Source organism: Myotis yumanensis, unplaced genomic scaffold (genome assembly GCF_028538775.1).
Source record: "Myotis yumanensis isolate MYYU_CA2020_CCGP unplaced genomic scaffold, mMyoYum1.0.hap1 SCAF_10, whole genome shotgun sequence".
Taxonomy (NCBI): Eukaryota; Metazoa; Chordata; class Mammalia; order Chiroptera; family Vespertilionidae; genus Myotis; species Myotis yumanensis.
In genome coordinates this window covers 42,355,527-42,379,160 of record NW_027223761.1, presented here as the reverse complement: position 1 = coordinate 42,379,160, position 23,634 = coordinate 42,355,527, and the positions used below count along the sequence as shown (strand labels likewise).

General features: G+C 38.0%; 1 protein-coding gene across 7 annotated transcripts in view; it reads right to left on the bottom strand.

The window, feature by feature from the left end:
- NUP98 (nucleoporin 98 and 96 precursor) overlaps window positions 1-23,634 on the bottom strand; it is a 110,306-nt gene that overhangs the window by 40,334 nt on the left and 46,338 nt on the right. For 5 of the 7 annotated variants that reach the window (XM_070425499.1, XM_070425504.1, XM_070425502.1 and 2 more), the window contains exons 12-14: window positions 17,743-17,883; window positions 11,505-11,638; window positions 4,518-4,705 (exon numbers count right to left, since the gene is read on the bottom strand). In XM_070425499.1, the coding sequence (XP_070281600.1) occupies window positions 4,518-4,705; window positions 11,505-11,638; window positions 17,743-17,883 (463 nt within the window). The remainder of the gene's footprint in view (window positions 1-4,517; window positions 4,706-11,504; window positions 11,639-17,742; window positions 17,884-23,634) is intronic. The other 2 variants (XM_070425505.1, XM_070425506.1) reach the window with 1 other exon arrangement.

Genomic DNA, 23,634 nt, shown 5'->3' with positions numbered 1-23,634 from the left:
CTCATATTCAATTCTTATATATTTAAAAACTAGAGGCCCAGTGCATGAAACTCATGCACTGGGAGGGAGGAGGGTGTCCCTCAGTCCAGCCTGCACCCTCTCCAATCTGGGACCCCTCAGGGGACATCCCCCTCACAATCCAGGACTGCTGGCTCCCAACCGCTCACCTGCCTGCCTGATCAGGCCCTAACCACTTCTGTCTGCCAGCCTGATCACCCCCTTACCACTCCCCTGCCAGCCTGATCGACAACTAACTGCTCCCGGGCTGGCCAGATTGCCCCTGACTGCCCTCCCCTGCTGGCCTGGTTGCCCCTAACTGCCCTACCTTGTTGGCCTGATTGACCACAACCGCCCTCCCTTGTCGGCCATCTCTGAGGGCAGGGCAGTCAATGAGCATATCCCCTCCTTTATTGGCTGTGGGTGCTGCCATCTTTGCGATGGCATGAAGGTCAATTAGCATATTCCCACTTTATTAGATAGGATGACCTAACAAGTTTATTAAACTCACCAATTCTTCCTATAAATACATGACCAAAACATAAGATCCCAAATATATTCCACTCTGGTATCTGGAAGAATAAACCTGATCACATTCAAAATAAAGTGGAAATTCTCCTGGAAAATATTTTTTATGATTCTCTGAACCACTGAGAACTTTATCCAAACACTTAGTCAACTCCTCACACTATGTATTATATTTCAATTATTTCTCTACATGTCTTTTCTCTTTTTAAACATTTTCCTTCTTTTCTTATGGCAGTAAGGATGTATGACTATCTCTTCCCATAGAACTTGGCATGTTGCCCTGAAAAAGTAGGTAAATAGATACTTCTTGACTACATGAGAAAGATTTTAAAAATAAGATGACAAGAGTCAGGCCAGTGTGGCTCAGTGGTTGAGCACTGACCCATGCACTAAGAGGTCCCTGGTTTGATTCCCAAGTAGGTCACATACCCAGGTTGTGGGCTCGATTCTTGGTGGGGGCTGTGCAGGAGGCACAAAATCCATGTTTCTCTCATCAATGCTCCCCTCTCTCTCTCTCTAAAAACAAAACAAAACAAAAAAAACCCCAAAATCTAAAAAAAAAAAAAAAAATGATGATGCCCGGCTGGCGTGGCTCCGTGGTTGAACATTGACCTGTGAACCAGGAAGTCACCGTTCGATTCCTGGTCAGGACACATACCTGGGTTGCGGGCTCGATCCCTAGTAGGGGGATGCAGGAGGCAGCCAATCCATGATTCTCTCTCATCATTGGTGTTTCCATCTCTTTCTCCCTCTCCCACCCTCTCTAAAATCAACAAAAAATAGTTTTTAAAAAATGACAAAAAAGACACAGAACCTGGCTGGAGAACCTAGTGAGAGAACATGTCTAGAGAACCTACACAGAATTTGGCTGGAGAACCTGGCTATGATGATCACCTGGACGCCGCCTCTGTGTCATTCCTTCTTCGCCAACTCCATCCACACCTTTGGGAACCCCTAGACCTGGTGGGGCTGGACCCCAGCACCTCCACTTGGTTCCTGCCCTGCCCCAGGCCTTCACACCCTACTGTCTGTGTCCAGAGGTAATGCATATATGCATATAAATTCTTTGGTTAATCTCTATTAAAAAAAAAAAAAAAGACAAAAAACCCTGATATCCAAAGATGCAAATGGCCCTAGCCAGTTTGGCCTGTGGACCGAAGGGTCCCGGGTTCAATTCCAGTCAAGGGCACGTACCTTGGTTGTAGAATCCCCCCCAGCCTGGGCCCTGGTAAGGGCGCATGTAGAAGGCAACCAATCGATGTGCTTCTTTCAAATCAATATTTCTCTCTATTTTTACCTCTCTCCCCCACTCTCTCTAAGAAATCAATGGAAAAATAGCCTCAGGTGAGGTTTAAAAAAAAGAAAAAGAATCCAAAGATGCAAATGATCACAAATACCTAAAAAGTTCAGGTTTGTATATAGCAGGTTTACTTAAGGACAAGAACCTCCACAGTATACAAGCTTCAAGTAGAAAAACCAATAGAAGAGATCTTAACACTCACTTAAACTCACAGGATTAACTAATGTGCTTCACTCCTTTAAAAAAAACACACACCAAAAAAACACTAAACAACTATAGGTAGCAGACCACTTGTATATGACAGCCAACAAGTTATAAAAAAAAATTACTGAACCAGCCAACTTGGGGGACAGTGGCACAGGGAGGTGTCTGGTACTTAGGGTTGTTTTTCTGCTGGGGACTTTTCTGATTCCAAGGGGAAGGCTAAGAGGCTGACAGGCCATTTTAAAGTCTTGTGGGATTACGGAGACAGAAACTGGAGTCCAGAGCTACCAAAAGTGTGGAGGTACCAGAGAGTGCCACTCATTTTGTGTTGGGATTTGGAAAGTATCTACCTCTATAGTTAAAAGAAAACTAAAAGAGCCCTGGCCAGGTAGCTCAGTTGGTTAAAGTGCCATCCTGTTATGCCAGGGTTGCTGGTGAAGACACATACAAGGGTCAACCAGTGAATGTATAAATAAGTGGAACAACAAATCAATGTCTCTCTCAAAGCAATTCTTAAAAAACTAAAAGTAAATAGCACATGAGTCTGATCAAAAGTTCAACTTTGACTCATTTCAATAAGCAGCTTTCATTAAAAAAAAATCTTTTCTGAAGGTCAATATCATCATACTTGAACTCCAATTATTGCCACACAGTTTTAAAAATACAAGTGACAGCCGAAACCGGTTTGGCTCAGTGGATAGAGTGTCGGCCTTCGGACTGAAAGGTCCCAGGTTCGATTCCGGTCAAGGGCATGTACCTGGGTTGCAGGCACATCCCCAGTGGGAGATGTGCAGGAGGCAGCTGATCGATGTTTCTAACTCTCTATCTCTCTCCCTTCCTCTCTGTAAAAAATCAATAAAAAAAAAAAATACAAGTGACATAAAATAAATTTTTAGAAGATTATTAAATCTGTGTGGCTCAGGTGATTAGAGCACTGGCCCACGCAAAGGGTCATGGGTTTGATTCCAGGTCAAGGGCACACACCGGGGCTGCAGGTTCAATCCCTGCCCAGGTTAGGGTGCGTGGGAAGGCAGCCCACCAATGTCTCTCTCTCACATCGATGTTTTTCTCTGTCTCTCTGTTCCATTCTCTCTAAAACTCAATGGAAAAAATATCCTCAGGTGAGGATTAACAAAAAAGACACACAACAAGCCCTGGCTGGTGTGGCTCAGTTGACTGAATCCTACAGAAAGTAAGTTATCAAACATTATCAGGGTCCTTGGAAAAGAATAGAAGACAACCTGAAAGGGCACCTGCTTGCCAAAGATGGGGCAATTTGATCATTAAAAAACAGTAACTGCCATGGACTGGAACACAATCACAAAGGAGGAAAGAGAAGAGGGATTGATAAAATGTTTCACGTGAAAAACATACAACTAGAAGACAAAGAACATAAAACAGTGTCAGGCAAAAGTGAAGAGGATTGGCATCAGAAATATCAAGTCAGACAGGTACAGAGAACAGACACAAGAAATCAAAGAACAGAAGTGTGTAGCAAACCCCAAAGAAACTGGTGAAAGTACCCTGAGAGATGGTTGGACTGGTGAACCCAAGCTCTTTTCAACAACTTTGTGTCAAAACATTTGCTAAGTGCTGGGGACATAAACATGAATAATATGCAGTCTCTGCCTTCAAAATAAACTATTGCTATTCTAAGAAATGTATAAAAATTGAATTTTCCATCTTTTCGGAAGCAGCAGCCCACCTTATTTTTAAGGAAAGGAGTGGTAATTTTTAAACTTATCATTCATAGACAAAGAACTGCAAGAGATGAATTCCCACTTTTGCTTCACAGCAAAAAAAAAAAAAAAAAAAAAGAACAACCCCTTTTCTTTCTGATTAGAAAAGTACTTGCTCCTTTAAAAGCCTTTGTCTGTGTCTAACTGTAATCTCAAAAATAAACAACCCAGAAATAAAATGCCCTGAAGTTACAGTTTCATATGTTGACTATTGTTAAGAATTTAGTATTTTTCTTTAGGGTTTTTCTATGCATATATCAATCTCTAGGGCATACTGGCTCTAATATATCATTTAAATGTAATTTTCTATGTTTACCAACAACTCTTCTATATACTTTCCTGTATGTTTTTCTGTGTGATTATTTTACTATTGGTTCAATAGCTCTACATATGGGAATCAAAATTATATATATTCTTCTTAATCAGTTTGGCTAATTTGTATTATAAGAAAAAAGTGTCTTCTGCTTAAAATAAAATTATGTCAGCACTAACATTTAAAAAATAAAACAAAAAAATGTGTATATAAAACTAAGAGCATATTAATTAAAATATTTTAATGTTAACTATGCTATCCTTGAAAAGTGGTGAGGCCATTTTTATTCTCTAATGTTCTATAATTTTCAAATAAAAAATAACTGTATAATAATCCAATTAATAAATAATAAGAACTGTTTCACATACAACTGTAAACCCCTTTTTGTCCCACGCTATATTTTACACTTAATTTATGTTAACAAAAATAAACTCACTTGGGCATGAATGCTCCATTGGCTAAGGATGGTTCATCATCATCCAGTCCATCAAAGAGCTGTGACTTGGCTGTGCCTGTTGTTTGTAAAGCCTTTGGTCGGACTCTGGTGGCAGGGCGAGGTGTCAGTTTATAATGAGTGGGTGTAGTGAGAGCCTTCTGGGCAGCTGGATTTGTTGGTTTCAATCTCTGAAAAACAAAAGCATCAAGAAAAGAAAGTTCTAGATTAACATGTTAAGCACCCAGCCTGTTTTGTCTTCCGGACGGAAAGTATAGTGTCAGTCACCAGTGACTGACTGGGCGCTTAACGTGTTAACTCAAATATATGATTTTGGCCTTAAAAATCAGACCAGAATGGAAATCCTATCTCTACCATTAACGTGCTAGATACCTCTTGAAGTCTTGGCTTCCAGAAAACAAGAATTCCAGGTAAGTCTTAAGTACTCCAAGATAGACAAGTACCAATGCTCAAAACATAGCTATAGTATGATTTAACAAGGAAAACTATCCACTTGCAAATGGTGTTTTACATGGGGACCATAATGTCACTTTAAAAAACCACTTACACAAATAGTTTGTACTTTCATAACTGAAGCTTGTCTTCATTATGCCCTATCCCTTGACTAAAATTTTGTTGGATCTAAATGTAAGCTGGAATGATATAGCCCGTGTTGGCTACTTTAGTGGTAGCTATCCTAAATCAACCTAAATTAAATTTCAATAATTCCTCACCCAAGCATATGTTTTTTTTATTGATTTGAGACAGACATCAATTGGTTGCCTCTCACACTCCCCAACCACTGGAAATTGAACCCACAATCTGGGTATGTGCCCTAACCAGAAATCAAACCTGACACCTTTTGGTGTACGAATGACACTCCAACCAACTAAGCCACACCGGCCAGGACCAGCAGTTTAGTCCAAAACAAAGAGGGTAATATTTAATATATTTATCTTAATAAAATGTAATATTAAAAAAAATTTTTTAAATAAAACTAAAAATCTTATGCTTTAAGGAAACAGACACAGCTATGAATTAATGTTCAACTTCTATGCAATCCAAATCACTCTTAAAAAACAGACAGATATTAGCTTGCATTTATCCATCATTTAGCAAACATTGATAATACCATGAATCAAATATTAAGTACTGGGAAAAAAAATAAAATTACTTTCCCTGATTTTTGAGGAAATTACAAGTTAGTGGAGGAGACACACAACTAAATTAAGTCTCCACAGTTGATTTTGATGGCACCTTTACTATGTTTCTATAGTATCTTCAGGATGTTATATGTTTGTTTTCTTTAACAGTGTACAGTGGATATAGTATACACCAACTGAAATAATGAAAACATATAAAACACATCACAATTTCTGTTTCTCTTCACAATGCAGACTGTTACACTTCAGTAACACTGTACCTTCCCAGATCATTGTGATCTTTTACAATTATGTGCCTTTTCTTGGAATGTCTTGACCTAGATCTACCAACTTCTACACACATACAGAGTTAAATGTTACCTCTTCTGAAAAGCATTACAAAATTCACTCAAGAATCTATGCTCTGTTATATTTTAATTTCTATTAAGATAAAAAGTAACAACATAGAAGTCACCACTTTAATGCAAACAATTAGGTGGTTTTATATTTATAAGGTGTACAATAATTACTGCTCCCTAACTCCAGAACATTTCCCTCACTTCACAAAGAAACTCTGTACCTCCCAATTCTTCTCCTTATCCCACAGCAAACATGAATTTACTTTCTGTCTCTAGAGTTGCCTATTCTAGACATTTTACATAAATGGAATCATTAGGCCTTGTGTGTTGCACTGCATCTTTCACCTAGCATGTTTTCAAGGTTCATCCATATTATAGTACTTACAGTATCAGTACTTTATTTCTTTTTATGACTGAACTAGAGGCCCGGTGCACAAAAATTTGTGCACTGGGGGGGGGGGGGGGGTCCCTCAGGGCGGCCAGTGTCCTCTCGGGAGATAACGACTTGCTGGCTTAGGCCCGCTCCCAGGTGGCAGAGGGCAGGCCCAATCCCTAGGTGCAGGCCCTGGCCAGGCTCAGAGCAGGGCCGATTGGGGAGTTGGGGCGCCGCCCCCTGTCATGCACAGAGCAGGGTGGATCGGGAGGTTGCGATGCCACCCCTAGTCACGCTCAGGGTAGGGCCGATTGGGGGGTTGGGGCACTGCCCCCGTCACACTCAAGGCAGGGTCGACAGGGAGGTTGTGGCGCCACCCCGTCACGCACAGAGCAGGGCCGATCAGGGGGTTGGGGCGCTGCCCCGTCACGCACAGAGCAGGGCTGATCAGGGGGTTGGGGCGCTGCCACTGTCACACTCAGGGCAGGGCCGATGGGGAGGTTATGGCTCTACCCCGTCACACACAGAGCAAGGCCCGTGGGGGGGTGGGGGGGTTGGGGCGCCGCACCCTGTCACACACAGAGCAGGGCCAATCAGGGGGTTGGGGCGCCGCACCCTATCACACACAGAGCCGCAGGGTGATCAGGGGGTTGGGGAGCTACCCCCTATCAGGCACAGAGCAGGGCTGATCAGGGGGTTGGAGCGCCTTCCCCTGTCACGAACAGAGCAGGGCGGATAGGGAGGTTGTGGCCCCGCCCCCTGTCACACACAGAACTGCAGGGCGATCAGGGGGTTTGGTCGCTGCCCCCTGTCACACTGATCCCAGTGCCGGGAGGCCTCGCGACTCCGCTGATCCCGGTGCTGGGAGGCATATTACCCTTTTACTATATAGGATAGAGGCCTGGTGCACGGGTAGGGGCCGGCAGGTTTGCCCTGAAGGGTGTCCTGGATCACGGTGGGGGTCCCCACTGGGGTGCCTGGCCAGCCTGGATGATAGGATGATGGCTGTTTGCAGCTGGTCACACCCCCTTCAGGTGGGGGTCCCCACTGGGGTGCCTGGCCAGCCTGGATGAGGGGATGATGGCTGTTTGCAGCTGGTCACACCCCCTTCAGGGTGGGGGTCCTCACTGGGATGCCTGGCCAGTCTGGGTGAGGGGCTGAGGGCCGTTTTCAGGCTGGCAGGTGACTGAAGCACCCAACCTGTCCTTTTTTTCTTTTCTTTTTTATTCTGGGCCAGCTTTAGCTCTGAGGCTTGGCTCCAGCTCTGAGGCCTCAGCTGCTGAAAGCAGGTATTTGGTTTGTATGTGTTCTATAATTGTAACACTGTTGTGGTCCTGCTCACTCCAGCTCTGAGATCCTGGCTGGCTGAAAGCAGGGATCTGCATTTGTTCTATAATTGAAACAATGTTGCGGTCCTGCTGGCTGAAGCCCGGCTGGCTGAAAGCAGGTTTCTGGGGTTTTGCTTAGCTTCTATATTTGTAACAATGTTTCTTAAACTGCAAGCTCAGAGCTGGGCAGCAGCAGGCGGGGAACGTTGGCTTCCTCCATCACTGAAGCAAGCAAGCCTCCTGTTCGCTTCAGTGACTGGCTGTCGGCCGCCATCTTGGTTGGCAGTTAATTTGCATATCGCCCTGATTAGCCAATAGGAAGGGTAGTGGAGGTACGGCTAATTACCATGTTTCTCTATTATTAGATAGGATGATATTCCACTGGATAGTTATACAACATTTTGTTTTTCCATTCATCAGCTGATGGGCTTCTCTATTATTACATACACTGGCCAGATTATTATGACCACCTGACGTTTGTAGGCAAATTAGCTATAATTTCATGCTGAAGTTGCTAGAAGGCCAGACCATTATAAATAAGAAAGCAGGTTATTTACCACAACAGTAGAAGTGATTTTTTTCCTGAAGATATGGGTAAACAACATGATTTAACAGCCTTTGAATGTGGGATATATATATATAAATATAAATAAATAAATAAATATATATATATATATATATATATATATATATATATATATATATACTGAGTGGCCAGATTATTATGACCATCTGACGTTTCTAGGCAAATTAGCTGTACACTGCATCGTATGGGATATGGAAGCTGAAGGCCTGTTCGAACACCTTTGCTGTCTGCAGTTACCAAGATAAAACATCTCCAACTTGCACAGGAACACAAGGATTGGACAGTTGAACATTGGAAAAAAGTCATGTGGTCCGATGAATCACGTTTCCAGTTGCATCATGCAGATGGCAGAGTGAGAATTTGGCGGAAACAGCATGAAAGCATGCACCCCACATGCATGAGTACAGCCCTTCAAGCTGGGGGGGGGGGGGGGGGAGTGTTATGGTTTGGGGCATGTTTTCCTGGCATGATTTGGGCCCTTTAATTCATGTGGAACAACGTCTGAATAGCACAACATACCTAAGTATCGTTGCTGATCAAGTTCATCCTATCATGTTGATGGCGTAGCCCAACGGAGATGGCTTATTCCAACAAGACAATGCGCCATGCCACAGTGCTCGTATTGTGGAGTGGTCTCAAGAAAATGAGGGAGACTTTACCTTGCTTAGGTGGCCCCCACAATCACCAGATCTCAATCCAATTGAGCATTTGTGGGACGAAGTTAAAAGAGCCATCAGGCAGCTGGTTCCACAACCATCAGATCTCACAGAACTGGACAGTGCTATTCACCAGGCATGGTGTCAGATTCCTCGCATCGCCTTTCAACTTCTCGTGGAGTCAATGCCAAGAAGAATCGCCGCAATATTGAGGGCAAAAGGTGGCCCAACGAAGTACTGATAGGGTGGTCATAATAATCTGGCCACTCAGAGTGTGTGTGTGTACACACGCACACACACACATATATATCCCAAATTTAAAGGCTGTTAAATCGCATTGTTTACCCATATCTTCAGAAAAAAATCACTTCTACTGTCATGGTAAACAACCTGCTTCCCTATTTATAATGGTCAGGCCCTCTAGCAACTTCAGCGTGAAATTATAGCTAATTTGCCTACAAACATTAGGTGGTCATAATAATCTGGCCACTCAGTATATACTACTATATTGAACTATAGTAAATTTAAACACAGGTCTGATCTTCCTGTAACAAGTTCTCAGATAACAAGTTCTGAGAGAATAAGTTCTTGTTTATTTCATTTTGTATCCTCAAAATGAAAGGGACTACTAGCATATACATAGACATCTAAATTATGCCTGCATGAATATCATGTAATTTTCAGCTAATCATAACTTACATTTACACAGCACCTTAATAAGCACTTCAAATTCATATTTTGCTTCTCATTATATTTAGTTTCAGAGCTAATTTAAGAACAAGCACAAGCTGAAGGATAAATGACTAAATATTGCTATATACTGAACTTACTATAAACCACGTTTGCATTATTTTATTAAATTCTCAACACTGAACAGTATTACTATTCCCATTTTATAGATGAGAAAACAGATTCAGGGAGGCAAAAAGACATATCCAATGTTTCACACACTCTAAGTAGTAAACAGACCAAAGACTATGCACCCTATGTTCACTGCAGTGCTATTTACAATAGCCAAGATTTGGAAGCAGCCCAAGTGCCCATCAGTAGATGAGTGGATAAAAAAGCTGTGGTACATTTATACAATATCACTTAGCCGTAAAATAAGAAAAAACCTTACACCTTTTGTGACAGCATGATGAAACTGGAGAATATTATGCTAAGTAAAATAAGCCAGTCAGAGAAAGACAAATACCATATGATCTTACGTATGTGGAACCTAATGAACAAAAACAAACAAATAAAATAGAAACAGACTCATAGATACAGAAAACAGACTGACAGCTGTGAAAGGGGAAGGGGTTGAGGGGCTGAGTGAACAAGGTAAAGCGATTAAGTAAGAAACAATAACAACAATTCACCAACACAGGCAATGGTACTGTGATTGCCAGAGGATAAGGGGAGTGGGGTGAGGTAGAAGAGGGAAAAGGGAGTATAGCGGTGATGGAAGGAGATTTGACTTTGGGTGGTGAACACACAATACAATAAACCAGTGGTTCTCAACCTTCCTAATGCCACAACCCTTTAATACAGTTCCTCATGTTGTGGTGACCCCCAACCATAAAATTATTTTCGTTGCTACTTCATAACTGTAATTTTGCTACTGTTATGAATCATAATGTAAATATCTGATATGCAGGATGTATTTTCATTGTTACAAATTGAACATAATTAAAGCATAGTGATTAATTAAAAAAACAATATGTAATTATATATGTGTTTTCCGATGGTCTTAGGCAACCCCTGTGAAAGGGTCGTTCGACCCCAAGGGTCGTGACCCACAGGTTGAGAACCGCTGCAATAAACTGATTCTGTATTGTAGAACTGCACACCCAAAACCTATATAAATTTTATTAACTAATTATGACCTCAATAAATTCAATAAAAAACACCAATAAAAAAACAGATCACACTATAATTTTGTTTTTTTAATCCTCACTCGAGGATATTTTTTCCGTTGATTTCTAGAGAGTAGGAGAAGAGAGAGAAGGGAAGGGGGGGGGGGGGGGGGGGGAGAGAGAGAGACAGAGACACATCGATTGGTTGCCTCCAGCACGAACTTTGACCAGGAATCACACCCACGATCCTTCGGTTCTAACGACTGAGAAACCCGTCCAGGGCAAAAGATTATGCTTTTAATCACACACCAGTGAGCAAAATATAATGTCTTTGTCACTAGAGCACAAAAGATTAAGACAAAGCTATGTAGAAATCAGGAGAAAAGATTTTGATTTGCCACTTATGAGCATTATGATTTTAGAAAAATTAACCTCTGGGAGCCGAGCCTTAGTTTGCTCAACTATAAAATGTTTGCCTTACATCAGGGCTGTTAAAACATCACAGCCCTTACTTCCATTCCAGCGCTCATTTTACTGTCTTGCAGCAAAAATAACTTATCCCTTGGCCTAGTAAAAAGTGTAAATAAATGTGCCTTAAAAATTAATTACATCTAACTTTGCAGAGGCTTTATACATAAGAAATGACATTCTGCATATTTAGTTTATCCTTTCTGCGAATAAATTCTACAGAAACACCCTTAAATTTACCTCTTCTTTCTTCTTAGGGTCTGACATGGGATTCCTGAAGAGAGGAGAGTCTCCAAAAGGTGAGTATGTTAGACTGTTGATGTGCTGTTGGAGAACAGCCTGCTGGGCAGCGGAGGCATTTGGATCTGTCAACGCTTTTTACAAAAGAAAAGAAAAAGCAAGATGTCAGTCCAAAGATCTAGGGCATTTTTAGCAAGAGAACTCAAAACTCTTTTTTAAGACTTGGTCTCCAAAATGTTCAGACTCACTCAATGATATTATTGGTGGTGAGTAGAGGAGCAAATTGTGAAGAAATCAACCATCAAATAAACGAATGGGTCAAAAATATAGAGAGGCATTTTATAAAAAACAACATATATAAAACTTTTCATAGGTGCTCATTGCTACTGATAATCAAAGAAATGTAACTTAGAACAACCTTGAAATATTTTTATACCTACCTCATTATCTATCAGTGGCACAGTTACATAAAAAGAGTTAGTCTTTGACATTAAAAACGTTACAAATTGGTTTAGTCTGTCTAAAAGAAACAGTATGACAGTATATATAGCAAGTACTATTTTTACATTTTTCATCCTAATAATTTAAAACATGGAAATTTAATACAAGGATTTAATTAACCAAGAAACAAAATAAAGGAAAATGCAACTGTTCACTGAACATTATATAATAACCAAGACTTGGAAACAATCTATGTCCAATATTAAGTTAATAGTTATAAAAATAAGTATCTTTGATTTAAATTTAAAAAGTAAAATTTCTAGAATTAAAAATATCATGTATATTAAGAATATAGAAGGAGGAGGTAGCATACAAAAAATAAAATGGCTATTAAGGTATCCTTACAGGTTTATTATTTACATTTAATACTCATATTACTTAAGTAAAAATTGAAAGGAAAAAAGATCACCCAATTAATCTAATTTTCTTTCAAAGTATAAGAACAAACGTCATCACTCACAGAAAATTTAGGGAACAGACAAGGAACAATGATCTACAATTGAACACAGTAAAAAAACAAAATATAAAAAGTCCCATACTGTCTGCATTGTATCTTGATTGATGAAGAAATCGCTTTGCAACATAAATATTTCCAAAAAGACTGATAAAAAAGTATAAATATTTTTCTCCTTTATAAGTGTTAAAAATAAGGCCAAAGTTAAAATGTAATAAGACAATACACATTAAAGAAGTGTCATAAACAAAACATTCTGAAATTGTTAATAGGGAGAAAACACACAACAGCAGTAGCAATAACAAGAAACCCAGAACAGATAGTTAAAACTAAATTTATGACAAATTTAATCAAATCAAGCTATCTTCAAATCAAGTGTATTCGTTAAATACTAAAGCACTACAGGTTGGTATTTAAAGAGTGCAAATTTGCTCAGGATTGTGAAACCCAAAGGAGATCATCTGTATGCAGAAAGTTCTTAAACCCATTTTAAGACTACAGGTAAGAAAAAAAATGTAGGGCCAAAACCGGTTTGGCTCAGTGGATAGAGCATCGGCCTGCGGACTGAAAGGTCCCGGGTTCGATTCCGGTCAAGGGCATGTACCTGGGTTGCGGGCACATCCCCCATGGGAGATGTGTAGGAGGAGGCTGGTCGATGTTTCTCTCCCATCGATGTTTCTAACTATCTATCTCTCTCCCTTCCTCTCTGTAAAAAATCAATAAAATATATTAAAAAAAAAGAAAAAAGAAAAAAATGTAGAAAAGTATATTTTGGTACACAGTGCCACAGTCTCAGCTTAGTGTTATTCTGTGGACTATTCAAGGAGACAAAAGAAAGCTTTAATATTTTTTAAGGACTGTAATATTCACTGGTTAGTTTGTTACTTCAGAGCCAATAACCCATTAGAAAAAGTTGACTTGCACCAGCTGATCCCATCATTTTACTCAAAAGAATAAAAACTTCCTTTAACAAATTTATACATAATTAGAAAAATGTGTGAGAATGTTTTTATTTTTAGGTTTAAGTATGAAAATTTCTCTGTTAACTGTATTAATTAAAAATAATAAAGAGCCGCCACATTAGCGAGAATAAGGAAGCATAAGCACTAGTTAAGCTATGCTCTTGGTGTTATTTCAATTCTGATCATAATCATTTGAAAACATATAAAAAAACTATATCATGACCAAATGATTAAAGGGATAAAGTTTAAAAAGTCTTCTGAGAAAAGAATCTATAATAATAAAGCGTAATATGCTAATTAGACCAGTCGTCTTTCCAGAAGACCTTCCGGACCAAGCCAGAGCTGCAGGGGCTGAGGCAGAGGTGGGAGCAGAGGCAGAGGCGGCCGCTGCTGCTTGAGGGGGGCCGAGCCCCGTGCATCGGCCTCTAGTAAACTGATAATACTTTATCTGGAAGACAATGAAGCTCTGCAAAGAAACTGTAACAGACTGATTTTGCTTAGATATAGAAGGTAATAAAAGTACACCGCTGGGTAGAAATACTATTGAAGGCAGGTTTTGGTTTCCAAACAATCTGAACAAAACAATGGACTAAACTGACCTGTAAGAAAGGCACCTTAACTGAGGTTTTTAGTAAGCGACTCCCCCACAATAAGGGTAGACACTCACATAAACTCTAAAGCACCTTCCAACTCAGATTTTATGATGCAGAGATGTGCATTCTAGAAGTCAAGACAACTACTTTTAAATGGGTAGTAACATTAACATATGCAACTCTAATATTAAAATTTTGGGTAGACATTTTTTAATTGCCTTTAAAAAAAGATGGGATAAGAGAACAGACTGATAGTTGCCAAAGGGGAGGGAGGTTAGAGGTCTGGGCGAAAAAGGTCAAAGGATTGAGAAATACATAAGGTAGTTTACAAAACAGTCATAGGACTATAAAATACAGCATAGGGAATATAGTCTATAATAATGAATAACTATGTATGATGCCAGGAAGTTACTAGAATTATCAGGGGATTGAGGTCAAGGAATACTTTGTAAAAAAATATAATTGTCTAAGCATTATGCTATACACCGGAAACTAATACAAAATAATATTGAATGTAAACTGTAATTGGAAAAAAAAACATTTTAAAAGACAGGATTATTAAAAACCATTCAGAAAGCTATCCAAGTAAAAATGGCAGGTTATGATATTTATGCTACCACCTTCTATTGAAAATAATAAAAATAAGGAAAATAAAATAAAAATATAATTTTTAAGGATAAAGCTGATTTGAATGTTCACACAGATATCAATTAGAATTCTAATTCACCCCTTTCCTTCCAATGACCTAAATAAAACCTATGATTAAAAAAATTGAAATATATCTATATAACCCATAATTACGAAGAATTAAGAAAGTAAATGATGAGATAAGAAAATATAATAGATACGAAAGAACACCACCATCCTCCACCTTATGCCTGAATGCTCAACAGATAGGCCAAAATATCAGAGTGTGTGCCTTTGATGAAATCAAGTTAACACATGAGCAGATGAGAAAATATAATACATACAAAACAACTACAACATCCTCCTCCTTCTAATTCCTGAGGCTCAACAGACAGAACAAAAATATTAAAGTGTGTGCCTCTGATGAAACCAAGTTAACACATGGAAAGAACAAGAGCAAGCAGTCTGAGTGCTTACCTCATCCCAGAGTTGACATTTAGAGGACCCTTGGATAATAACTGGTTCCTGGACTAGTTACCTTAAAGTGAAACCTACTGGTAAACAAGCTCTACCCATACACACAAGTAGCCAGTGAGCCTTTTATTATTTTATTCTTTTTAAAAAAATATATTTTTACTGATTTCAGAGAGGAAGAGGGGGAGAGAGTTAGAAACATCCATGATGAGAGAGAATCATTGATCAGCTGCCTCCTTCAAGTCCCCCACTGGGGATCAAGCCCACAACCCAGGCATGTGCCCTTGACTGGAATCAAACCTGGGACCTTTCAGTTCACAGGCTGATGCTCTATCCACTGAGCCAAACCGGCTATGGCTATTATTTTATTCTTAAATATAAATGGAAAAAGTCACAATGCATTAAAGAGTAAGACCAAAACAAAACAAAAATGATCCTGAGGAATTAAGGAACAGGAGAACCTGTGCAAACATTAGAATCAGCTTTAGCATTAAAAATTTTTTTAATGCCTATTAACAAATTCAGAGTTTCAAGAAAAAACTATATCTAAGAACCAGATGATTAAAAAAAAAAAACTTTCAAGGAACAAGAAAGAATTTTCACATGTTAAAAATAAAAACACAGACCAGCGGCATGGCTAAGTGGTTGAGCATCAACCTATGAACCAGAAGGTTGTCACAGGCTCGATCCCCAGTAGGTGGTATGCAGGAGGCAGCCGATCAATGATTCCCTCTTATCACTGATGTTTCTATCTCTCTCTCCCTCTCCCTTCTTCTCTGAAATCAATAAAATATATTTTAAAAATACATTAAAAAAAAGGAAAGAAAAGAAAAACAGCCCTGGCCAGGTGGCTCAGTTGGTTGGAGCATCATCCCGTACACCAAAAGGTTGCGGGTTCAGATTCCTGGTGAGGATACATACCGAGGTTGCAAGGGGGTTTGTACGGGGCAACTGGTCAACATATGTTTGTCTGTATCTTTCTCTCTCTCAAAACCAAAACACACACACAATAAAAACATATCCTTGGGTGAGAATTAAAAAAATAATGAAATACATAAAAAATAAAAGTATGAAAAGCTGATGATTTAGAAGATAATGAAAAATCTCCTAGGAAAAAAACACACACACAACAAACCCAAGAATTATGATAGGAAAGATCTAAGCAGATCCCTGAAATATCAGGACAAAGGGCAATCCTAAATGCTTGTGGGAATGGAGAAACAAGTCTCAAAAATCAGAAAGGCATTAGACTTCTCATCAGTAATGATTAATGCAAGAAGGAATATACCAAAAGTTCTGAGAGCAAATTACTTTTCACACCAAAAATCCATAACATTAAAGTGTGAGAAACAAATAAAGGTATTTTTAAACCTGTAAGTAGTCAGTTTACCTTTCATATATATTTTACTTGAAAATACATTCCAGAAAGCTCAGGAAATAAAGAGGAAAACCCTATACCCAGGACACTGCAGTGCCCACTAAGTAGAAGGGAATATGCCGGAGCAATACTGAAGGCCTAGGAAATAATCAGAATTCATACTGCTGTAGAGAACAAAGGGATCAAAGAATAAAGTATTCTGGGGTAAAAAAATTATGAGGCCATCCTTAAGAATTTGGACTAGTTTGGGAAGGCAATAAGGGCTGGTAATGCAAGGTGGGAGGCGGGGGGGAGGATCAGAAATCTCAGGAAAAGCTAGACGGGAAAGGAGTCCTTGGCTGGGTAGCAATGTTTTCATAGTTATAATAAATGTGTTCATTTGCAACTTTTATGCCAGGGAAGACAGTAATAATTTAAAACAGAACATATTATCAATTTCATTAATATAAAAATATAAAGATGGGGGGAAAAAAGAGAAAAAAGTTAAGAAAGTACAGGCACTAATATTCTTATTTGACCAAGGGGAGTCAAGAAATACTATCCTCCATTTTTACAGAAGTTAAAAAAATATAATCTGCAAGGGCTTCTCAAAATGTGGTACATGGGTTATGATAGTACTGGAGATTAATTTAAACGTCTATCTATCTATCTACCTATCTATCTCTATTTATGATAGGTGGTATCAATTTTTCCTTTCTGGTAAAACATAATTGTCTTTAAAAAGATATTTAAGTTAAAAACTTAATTTTAAATTAGGAACATTAATAAAGGTGGCAGGCAGGTACCGCAAAAACTGCAAAGGGGTATTCAAATAAAGTATGATAAACACTTCATTATATAAAACTAAACAGGGAATTTAGTAAACATTATATTGGGAGAAATACATAAAGAACACAGGTGATAAATGAACTAAATTTTCACCTATCATTAACAATTTACATTTACTTACACTTAAAGCAAAACACAGCAATATAAGCACATAATTCAGAAATATGAACTTAATTATATACTAGATTAATTTAAAGCTATAACAAAAGTGGTTTCTTTGGGTGAGTAGGTCTGAGAATGGGGAAGGAAGAAAGACTATGATCTACTACAAGTACTTCTGCGCTACATAATTATTCAATGACATGTATGCCTGTACTGCTTTGCTAAGGATGAACAGAGGTAAAGTGGGAAATCAGGTCAGCAAGTTAAGTATTAGCAAGAAATAAACTAAGAAAAGCCTTCTAAAGTGACTGAAACTTACCTACTGGAGCCTGGGGGGCTCCAAAGCCCAAAGTGGCTGTCGAGGTATTAAATCCAGGGGCCCCAAAGGCTCCTGTACCAAGAGGCCCTCCGATCTTAGGTTGGTTGTTCCCAAACAAAGATGCCTGTCCAGCACCAAGAGCTATGGAGACAAGAGGAAAGAAAAATGCGCCACAGAAGATCCTTTGAATGTTGTACCAGAGGCCAGTTACTTAAAAATATAATACATTTGGAAAATTTATAATTTGTTGACCATTCATTTCAACAAAAGACCCAATATAGTAAAGACTAACTATATGCCATGCACTGTGCTGAGTACATTATAAATGTCATACGCAAAATATTTAACCTCTCTGTATTGTTTTCTCAACTATAAGAAGATAACATAACTTAGATATTTATCCTAAGATTTAAAGTAAATACATATTAAGCAAGTAGATGGTAGATATTAACACTCTTCAAATAATAACTAGTATCATCTCCTTTAATCTTTATAAGCATGGAAGTAGGAGCTATTAACTTTGGACTTTTATAAAAAACTAAATGAATAAAGATTTAATTTTTTAAAAAAGTTAAATGCCTTGTGATAAGATTACCGAAGAGAATCAAGTTTCAGTATGAATCAGATCAGATGGAATAAGAACTTATTTTCGCCCTAGCCGGCTTTGCTCAGTAGTTAGAGCGTTGGCCCAAGGACTGAAGGTTCATGGGTTGGATTTTGGTCAAGGGCATGTGGTTGCAGTCTCAATCCCTGGGCACATGTGGGAGGCAACCAATCGATGTGCCTCTGTCTTTCCCCTTCCCTTCCACTCTTAAAAAAAAAAATTAATGGAAAAAATATCCTTGGGTAAGGATTAACAACAACAACAAAAACTTATTTTTACCAGAGGGAAACCCATTGCAGAAACGTGTAATATTTTAAAGCCAAATAATTCTTAACTTACGGATCTTGTCAGAAATGGTTTTTAAAGTATGAATTAGGGAGAATTCACTTATTTAGAATAAGTTACTCGCATATATTATTTAAAAGATTTCCATCTCCTCCTCCTCCTCAAGAAGTTATTGGCAATTTGGAAGATCTAAAGTTCCTTCTAAGCTGGGTGGGGAACATACAGCCCACTAAATCATTTAATCAGGCCCTGCCAAGGCATTAGGAGTAAGTTAATTAAATGTTTAACCAAATACAGCGGGCTAATTTTTAAGTTGATAATTTTGTATGGCATGTGAATAACGTTATAAATATCCCAATAGCCCTTGATAGGAAAAAGGTTCCCAACCCCTGATCTACACCATCAACACATCTTTTTTTGTTTTTTTCAATGTTTTTATTGATTTCAGAGCAGAAGGGAGAGAGAGAGAATCATGAATGATGAGAGAGAATCATCGATTGGTTGCCTCCTGCACGCCCCACACTTGGGATTGAGCCTACAACCCTGGCATGTGCCCTGACTGGGAATCGAACTGTGACCTTCTGGTTCATAGGTCAATGCTGAACCACTGAGCAACACTGGCTGGGCATCAACACATCTTGACAGAGATATGGGTTACCAGGAAAATCACTAAAATCATTTCAAAGATATAACAATTGGAAGTTAAAAATATCAAATGGGAAATGCTTTGAAATCATAACCAAAAAAAAAAAATAGCAAGTTTATACTCAGAAAATTCACACTCTAAAATAGTGAGGGTGACTACTAAATGGACAAAATATTCCCTAACTGTCCAATCTCAGTAATAATAATAAGAAAACAATGTAGCAATGGGATTATTTCACCTTAAAAATCCTATTCTGGAACAGGGACTAAATCCTAAACCATTAGAATTTGGTGAAAATTCCAAGAAAAACTAAAATTATATTACTCTCTCAAAGGACATAGTTATTGGCCAAATTTCAGGATTCTTTATTCTTCTAGATAGCAAACACGTCTTTACTCCCAAATAAAAACTTAGATGAAATCCACAAACATATAAAATGGATAAAAATGTCTGTTCTGAATGGGTATGTATTTCCCTTACCTTTGCAGCAGCCATGAATAAAGAACCAACAACCATTCTAAAAACCACTATATTTCAATAACCCACAAAAGTATAAAAAGATATTGAGAGGTTCAGGTGACCTGGAAAGGGACTGTCACAAAATGGCCTGCATACTGTTAAAATTTATCAAGGGAATGATGTATTTTATCTAGCTCTGTCTTATAGTATGCACAAGTAGCACTTGATGCTTAATGAAAGGACTTACCAGGGACATTCTTGAGTATGAGAATGTCAATTTATGAAATGTTCTGTACTTATGATTAGGTGGAGAAGTCATAAGGAAGATATATGGGGGCACCATGGTAATAGAGATCTCAAAAACTCCACAAAAAAGTGAAAATAATTATATTCCTTTTGAGATCTTCTAATAAATTTTAGAATTAGCATGGGGTAGATTTTTCTGTGTATATCTTAGTATAACTATTGACTTTATTAGCTGTACCCTTAAACTTATTATTTCATAGGAAACTTTAAGTACTAAAACTTCTTAACAATACTACTAAGGAATTACCAAGAAAATGGCATGCCATTGATAATGTTGATAGTTAATGTCACTATGAAGAAACTGATATGCCCATGATTTAATGAGAGTTCCTTCATCGAAGCACATGGGGGAAAGGGGACTTTAATCACATACCAAATAATATAAAATATTTTCTATTGATTGATCACTTAAATCTAAGTGTACATCAAATCTTTATTTTTATATATATATATATTTATATTTCATATTTCCAGTCAATTATGCATGAAGTAGGCAGAGGCCTATGTTACAGGGAAATTTACTTCTTTTGAGGTATGAGTTTGAATCTACATCACTGAAAACAAGAAGCTGCACAGGAATACCGATTTACCTAATGCCCCCCCAAAAACTCAGCCCAAAGCTATAGTGTTATTCTACTTATGATACCATGAAATGCAGAGTTCATGAATGTGGAAGTTTATATACAGTAGTCTCCAGACACATTCCTCTCAAAGCTAAAAATCTGCTTTAGCAGATGTAATCAATCATCAAAGAATTCCAATAGCATGTGCTTGGTCTTCGAATTCTCATTTCCCTATATGATCTGCTGCTAAGGTTGGGGTTTAAAATTCTTTATTAATTCTATTTACCTTTTAGTTTATGGGAACAAGGCATGAATTAGGAATATATAACAGTAATAAAAATGCAGTTCATTGTCTGTGAGGTAGAACTCTTTAAGAAAAACAAAATATATTCAAACTAATAAAAAGGCTGAGATATTATGTTATGGTGGAATAGAAGACAACAGCATCACAAAAGAGGTGATAGAAAAGTTTATAATCTTGGTCTACGAGGGAAGGCACTGCTAATCATAACCTGCAAGACCAAAAAGCCAAAGAAGAGAGAATGACAATTTTGACCGCGTAAAAATAAGATTGTATAAGATAACATGAACAAGGTAAAATAAAGACTTGGTGGAAGTATCTATAAGACATTAGAGCAGCATCTTACCTAGGCCTTAGACTTGTGGTTACTATCCTGTCTAGTGTCAAAATTACCCTGGGGGAAAAACTCTTAATCTGACCACACCAAAGCTAATTTTTCCTCCGGGATTAAAAGAAAACATTTACGTCAGACAACATATTCTTCTTAAGTTTAGGAGTCACACTGTACAAAAAATTTTTTAGTTCTACATGTGGTAGAATTTAGGTAAGTTTAAAAGCTCAAATGAAACTGTCATACAACCAAACAGAATATCCACAAAATATAAAGCACTCTCAGAAATTAAGAAACAATGATCACATATTATGAAATAGGGAATTCGAAGATTAAAATGGCCAGTAAACATACGTAAGGATATCCTTCACTGCTAATCAGTGAAGTGCAAATTACAATATACCAATTTTCACTATCATGCATGTTAAGATGAAAAAGCCCAACAATATAGAAAAGGTATAAGAAATAAGCACTTTTATACAATATAAACAAAAAATGCAAACTGGCATTCTTTTTAGAAGGCAAATGGTTAGCAATACTGACCAAAATGTAAAAAATCTGTATCTCTTCTGACAGAATTTCAGTTCTAAGAATAAATCCTATATAATACTAACACACAAAATTACATCACAAAGATCTTTATTAATGCTTTGCTAATAATATCAAATAACTCAAATGTCCATCGAAAAAGGAAAAGTTAAATAAATTACAGTGTGTGTATGTATGTGTATATACTATATATGCGTGAGCACACACACACACGCACACACACACTAAAATACTGAAGTTATATTTAAAGAATGAGTTAGCCCTAGCTGGTCTGGCTCAATAGATAGAGCGTCGTCAGCCTGTGAACTGAAGGGTTCCAATGCCCGGGTTGCAGTCCAGCAGGGGGCGTGTAGGAGGCAGCTGATAAATGATTCTCTCTCATCATTGATGTTTCTTTCTGTCTCTCTCTCTCCCTCTCCTTTCCGAAATCAATAAAAAATATATATATATTTTAAATGAGTTAGAGCTATACATATGAAACAAAAGAAAAAACACATGCCAAAAATGTCATGGAAAATGAAAACAAGAAACACAGAATACTGTATAAGGCACTTGCTTTCAGTTTGAAACATTTTGACTGCAGCATATAATATGAAATACACTGAGACCCTGAACACTCATACGCTACATAACCAAAACAAGTTAAATAAAACAATACTTAACCTTGCTTTATATAATAATTTTATTAAAATTCCAGTTCATTTTAAAAAAATGCTAGTTGTACCCAGCTGGTGTTGCTTAGTGGTTGAGCGTCAACATATGAATGAGGAGGTCATGGACTGATTCCCAACCAGGCAAGTGCCTGGTTTGCAGGCTCGATTCCCAGTAGAGGGTGTTCAGGAGGCAGCTGATTGATGATTCTCTCTCATCATCGATGTTTCTATCTCTCTCTCCCTTCTCCCTTCCTCTCTGAAATCAATAAAATATATTTTTTTAAATGCTAGTTGCAGCCACATTAATACCATATTCAACTAACTGTATTTCATCATTTGGCTTAAAAAAGCACTCATGGCCGAAACCGGTTTGGCTCAGTGGATAGAGCGTTGGCTTGCGGACTGAAAGGTCACAGGTTCGATTCCGGTCAAGGGCACGTACCTTGGTTGCGGACACATCTCCAGTGGGAGATGTGCAGGAGGCAGCTGATCGATGTTTCTCTCTCATCAATGTTTCTAGCTCTCTATCTCTCTCCCTTCCTCTCTGTAAAAAATCAATTAAAAAAAAAAAAAAATATATATATATATATATAAAAGACAACAACAACAACAAAAAAGCACTCATGTAGAATATAGTTTCCATTGAATAATACAACAAAAAAAGCCTATATATGTGTATATATATTTAAGCACATGTTTGAAAAATATATTTAAAGGGGTCTGACAAGATACATGCCAAACTTTCAATAGCTATACTTCACAACTGAAATATGTGGACTTTTCATGATACTACTATATTGTTGAAAAATATTTTACAAGCACTTATATCTTTGATTAAAAAAAAACAAACCAGTTCGTAGAGTATAAAATATTCTATTAAAAAGGATGACAAACAATCAGCGCATAGAAGCAAAGACAGCAAATAACTGGTCAGTGGAAGCAAAGACCAATAGAAATAAATGGTATAGAAGTAAATGACCATACCTATGGTCAGATAAACTGGGAAAGAAGGCATAACTATATGCTTGAACAACCTTGTTGAACTGTACATGCTAGAACACTTATTCATTTTATGACTACCACCACTTCTCCATTGTTTAAAGCAGCTAGGCAGGTAGAAGGGTCAATGTCTCCAAAGACACTGAAAAAAAAAATTATCAACAGCAGGAGGTGTGACATCGCAGCTCTGTATCAA